The sequence below is a fragment of the Etheostoma cragini genome, chromosome 14 (genome assembly GCF_013103735.1).
Source record: "Etheostoma cragini isolate CJK2018 chromosome 14, CSU_Ecrag_1.0, whole genome shotgun sequence".
NCBI lineage: Eukaryota > Metazoa > Chordata > Actinopteri > Perciformes > Percidae > Etheostoma > Etheostoma cragini.
This window is the reverse complement of record NC_048420.1, coordinates 13,543,077-13,548,287: the sequence shown is the minus strand read 5'-3', so window position 1 is coordinate 13,548,287 and position 5,211 is coordinate 13,543,077. Positions and strand designations below refer to the sequence as shown.

At 36.8% G+C, this 5,211-nt stretch overlaps 1 protein-coding gene across 6 annotated transcripts in view; it reads left to right on the top strand.

Moving 5' to 3' along the window:
* The window catches only part of ripor2 (RHO family interacting cell polarization regulator 2), a 57,476-nt gene extending 52,307 nt beyond the window's left edge, over positions 1 to 5,169 (top strand). For 5 of the 6 annotated variants that reach the window (XM_034892725.1, XM_034892724.1, XM_034892722.1 and 2 more), the window contains 6 exons: positions 2,256 to 2,440; positions 2,888 to 3,050; positions 3,146 to 3,278; positions 3,497 to 3,658; positions 4,400 to 4,573; positions 4,936 to 5,168. In XM_034892725.1, the coding sequence (XP_034748616.1) occupies positions 2,256 to 2,440; positions 2,888 to 3,050; positions 3,146 to 3,278; positions 3,497 to 3,658; positions 4,400 to 4,573; positions 4,936 to 5,147 (1,029 nt within the window). In that variant the 3' untranslated portion in view covers positions 5,148 to 5,168. Of the gene's footprint in view, positions 1 to 2,255; positions 2,441 to 2,887; positions 3,051 to 3,145; positions 3,279 to 3,496; positions 3,659 to 4,399; positions 4,574 to 4,935 lie in introns of all 6 variants that reach the window. The other variant, XM_034892726.1, reaches the window with a different exon arrangement.
* Positions 5,170 to 5,211: the final 42 nt, after the last annotated feature.

Sequence of the window (5,211 nt, the reverse complement as noted above, 5' to 3'; positions counted from 1 at the left end):
TTTTATAACTTTTTTCAACATACTATACTATGACTTTTTTTCCACTTTTTGGACATACTATACTATAGGTTTTAATCATTTTTTTCGAAATACTATACTATGGCTTTTTATCACTTTTTTGCGACATACTATATTATAGCTTTTCATCACTTTTTTGACATACTACACTATGGCTTTTTTAAAACTTTTTTCAAAATACTGTACTATACTATGACTTTTTGTCCACTTTTTTTGACATACTATACTATGACTTTATTTCAACATACTATAATATGGCTTTTTATCACTTTTTTTCTACATACTTTACTATTGCTTTTTTTTTATAACTTTTTTCAACATACTATACTATAACTTTTGTCCACTTTTTTTGACATACTATACTAAAGCTTTTAATCACTTTTTTGCGTCATACTATACTATGGCCTTTTATCACTTTTTTGCGACATACTATACTATGGCTTTTTATCACTTTTTTTGACATACTATACTATGGCTTTTTTAAAACTTTTTTCAAAATACTGTACTATACTATGACTTTTTGTCCACTTTTTTTGACATACTATACTATGACTTTATTTCAACATACTATAATATGGCTTTTTATCACTTTTTTTCTACATACTTTACTATTGCTTTTTTTTTATTACTTTTTTCAACATACTATACTATAACTTTTGTCCACTTTTTTTGACATACTATACTAAAGCTTTTAATCACTTTTTTGCGTAATACTATACTATGGCCTTTTATCACTTTTTTGCGACATACTATACTATGTTTTTTTTATAACACTTTTCAACATACTGTACTATACAATGACTTTTTGTCCACTTTTTTCGACATACTATACTATAACTTTTTTGTTGTACTATACAATGGCTTTTTAGCACTTTTTAGCGACGTACTATACTATGGCTTTTTATCACTTTTTTTTGACATACTTTACTGTGGCTTTTTTTCAACATACTATATTATGACTTTTTTGGCAAACTGTACTATGGCTTTTAATCACATTTTTTTATATACTTTACTATGACTTTATTTTGACATACCATGACGTTATTTCAACATACTATATTATGACTTATTTGACCTACTATATTGTGGCTATACTATGGCTTTTTTAGGACGTTTTTTTTACAGACTATATTATTGCTTTTTCACTTTTTTCAACATACTTACTTTTTCGGCATACTGTAACATTTTTTGACATTATATACTTTGACTTTTTTATCACTTTGTTCAGCATACTATAATATGACTTTTTTACCATAAATAAACTTAAAATATTCCACATTTGTTTAATACATTGTTGGTTTTATTCAACATTTCAATGAAAGTCATACTAATCAAAACCATTCCAACTTTTCCAACTATTCTCACTATTTTCCAACTATTCTCACTACTTCACCTTCTTACACAGATATGCCAGCAGTCCAGTTTAGCTTTAGCAATTTAGTGTTTCTGCATTCACAGATACTTTCTGCAGGAAATGCATTTTCTAGTTATTACTTGGTTCTTTAAACTAGCAATCTCAAAGATTTTGATTTAAATAAATGTTTGTTAAGTCATATCATATACCTATCAACAAACAAGGTAACACAATGGAGATTGAGCCTATGGCCCACTAATTAAAGTATTGTAATGTTATATACATCTATTTATTTGCATCACAAACTGTGTCTGTGTTGGTATTCTTGGTTAAAATAATTGTTTTACAGTTTTTCTCCAAAGGATAAACACAATTGTTAAACCTTGAATCCCCGACAAGACTCAGGATTGCTAAACTCTCAGCACATTTCCATTTAATGTCACTCAAATAAAAATTCTTAGTAAACCACACTGCTTTAACCACTTTAACTTATATTACATAATCCTGAAACCTATACATTACTCATCAATCATACAACAGTAACATGCAAAAAGACTGAGGATGTAATATCTGCACATATGAAAGTTTATAATTTTTTGAGGTAATCTTTAGAAAACTAAATGCATCTTCTTGTAACAGACATCAACAGAACTTTAAATGTACACAAGGTTTTTATTTTGAAAAGGCAGTCCTCTGTCAGGTCTTAAAATAGTCCATTTATTTAGAACATATCTACTCTTTAATACAAATCCAAAGTAACAAAGTCACTTAATCCATCAAAAATTAATTTGAGGACTGGAGTTACTGGAATGGACTGTGGCAAGGTAAAGATTAAAAGAGTAAAGGGTTATTGACTCATTATTCTCTTCTTCTTCTTCCTCAGTGTCGTCTCCCAGGTCACAGGAGCCGGTCATCCAGCCTCAGTCTGACAGTGGAGAGTGCTCTGGAGAGTTTCGACTTCCTTAACACCTCTGACTTTGATGACGATGATACTGGAGACGATAGTGCCATCCTTAGCAACCCCCCACAGAGGTCTCCACTTTTTGATACAGATGGAGAAAGGATCGGGTGAGTGGGAGATGGCACTGATGCTTTTTGTGTTTGTTGACATTGACACTAAGCACAATGTTATTGTGTCATGGGGTTTGACTGCTGTTTGGCAGTGTGTGCACTGAAACTGAAAATAAAGTACTGTTGTTGAGGTACAACAAACAAAAAAAAAACACAGTAAGAGCTGAAGTAGGATACTTTTTGGTGCTTGGTTTCAATGCCTAGCTATTCGTTTAGAAAAGCAATGCTTTTTTAACATGGGTGATCATAACACAGGTGAAGGGTTTCATTCCGACAAAACGGAACAGCCGCTCCATTCACTGCAAAAACATTTGGACAGACAATCTGCATCATCTCAAGCACTCATTAGAAAAACCCATTTTATCAGTTTATCAAGTACAGTAGATAATGGTTCTGTGTGATGCTGCTGCCACTTGGTGGTGACTCTGGGTATGTGCCTCTCAGTGGCCAGCATCCAGAAGCCAGAGGACACCTTAGTGAAGCCCTGACAGAGGACACAGGGGTCGGCAACAGCGTGGCAGGAAGCCCCCTGCCACTCACCACTGGAAACGAGAACCTGGACGTGGCTATTGTCATCCACCTGCAGTACTGTAATCACCTCATACAGGTAGAGCTCCTAATGACATCATGTTTTGGAGTATAAATGACAAATGAATAGTTATAGTTGACATTACCAGTTTACTGCAACATGCCCTTTGTCAGTTGTTGACCAGTGGGATGGGTGTGTGGAAGCGCCGCAGTCTTCTCCTCAAGATGTCAGGACAGACACAGTTGTTAGAGGAGCTAGCAGAGATCAGTGCGGACAGACTGGGAGCAATTACATCTGCTGCTGATGGTAAGTACTAACAAATTGAAACCAGTTTGGTTAATTGGTGTGTTATGTCTGTTTACCATGCAATGTATCACAAGAGTAGTAATCTTTTTTAATGTATACCAATCCAGTGTCTTGTTATTTAAGTATTTTATGAACAAATAGTTCCTTGCAAAACAATGAACTCTCTGGTTTGAGGGTTTGTAGCGTCTGACCTTCTCTTTTGTCCTTTTCTCTCTCAGTTCTTCCGGGCCTCGCAGAGCGCCCACAGCTGATGACTCTGTGGTCAGAGTGCAGCGGGTCTGCAGGGCTTTTCCACACCACACTGGACAGAGTGTTCCAACACATGAACCAGCGCTACACAGAAGTGCTGCAGGAGAGACACCCACACAGCGCAGACAAAGGTTGGATCATCCCTATTTTCTTTCTGCAAAAAAGCCAAAGGTTGCACTTAAAATTCAATTTTTTGTCCAACAGTCTTGTTTCTGTGTTTTTAGTGCCTGTTCAAGTCATTTATTTGGTTCTAATCTTGTCCCTGTTTAAACTTAATCACTAACTTAGTTTTAATCTTGTCTCCGAGAAACATTTGATCATTGTAGCTGCTGATATAGTCTTGCTTTGTCAGACCTTCCTCCAACCGCGGCGCGGTCGGAGGAGGGTCTGGCTAGTCCACCCAGCATTCTGGGATGTGAGACAACCGGGCTCTTGTTTATTGGCATTTCTTTAAACCAATCACAATCATATTGGGCGGTGATAAGCACCTGGAATGCAATGTTACCACGGCAAAATAACCTTAGGAAGGAACTTGTTTTGGTGGAACATGTTGTACGTTCAAAAGTTGTTTTAGTCATGCAACATAAAACACAGATTGGACAAATGGTCAAGCTGTCCGGATTTATCCTGCAGAGATCTGAGAAAAGGTTACCATAGTGCTCATGAATCAATCAGAGTTTAAAGGCCAACACAAAAGACGCCCAAGGCAATGGATATCCTAGAAGTGGAAAGTCAAGGACATTCACTCAATTTATGAGACTAAATGGAACAGTAAATCCATTGATATTAAACAGAGCTTCACAATGTATATGTAGATTCATCTGGCTCAAAAAACATTTCTTTGACTTTAGATTTATTTCTCTTCTATTCAGTAATTGGTGTTGTAGTGGGTGAGATGGTGGACAGGAGTGATCTGGTGGCGGCACACAATCCTTCTGCCGCTGAGCTCTCCCACGACGTCCTGACGGTGTTTCAGTTCCACAGCTACATCTTACATCATGAAGTGCATGACATGGAGACACATCTGCTGCATCTGGCCAGAGAAGGTGGGCAAAATATTTTTTAGTTTTAGTTTAACCAATAATCACTTTGGATTTTCTTTCCACAATCGCTTCAAACTTTTCACAATACATAGCAGAGAGAGAACAAAATAAACAGGCTGGTTATGAGTGTGTTTGTGTAAGTAAGGAGAAAAGTAGAAATGGCTAAACTATGAAGTGCATTTTTACATTCAACCTTTACTACTTTTTTAATAACCAAGTTAAACACTGATAACTTCCTGGATATTTTAGAATACAAACTGAAAAGATATCAAAGCAAAGTTCATGTCAGGAGTAAAGAAAATGTTCCTATGCTTTACAGGATTTGTGATGGTTAAACCTCTGACATGTGTCTGTGTTGTACTCAGAGGTGTTTGCAGAGGCTCTGTGCAGTGGGGATTATGCTCAGTGTGTAGCAGAACTAAAGGAGGTGCGTGTTTCATCCCTGTGGCCAAGAAATGACACCCTGAGGGCCCTGGCCTGCCTGCTCACTGCCGAGGACCCTCAGGTCAACAAAGCAGCAGCCGACTACATGTCTTCTGCATCACACAGCCACTTCAGGACCAGAGTGAGTGAGTGAGTGAGTGTGTGTGTGTGTGTGTGTGTGTGTGTGTGTGTGTGTGTGTGTGTGTGTGTGTGTGTGT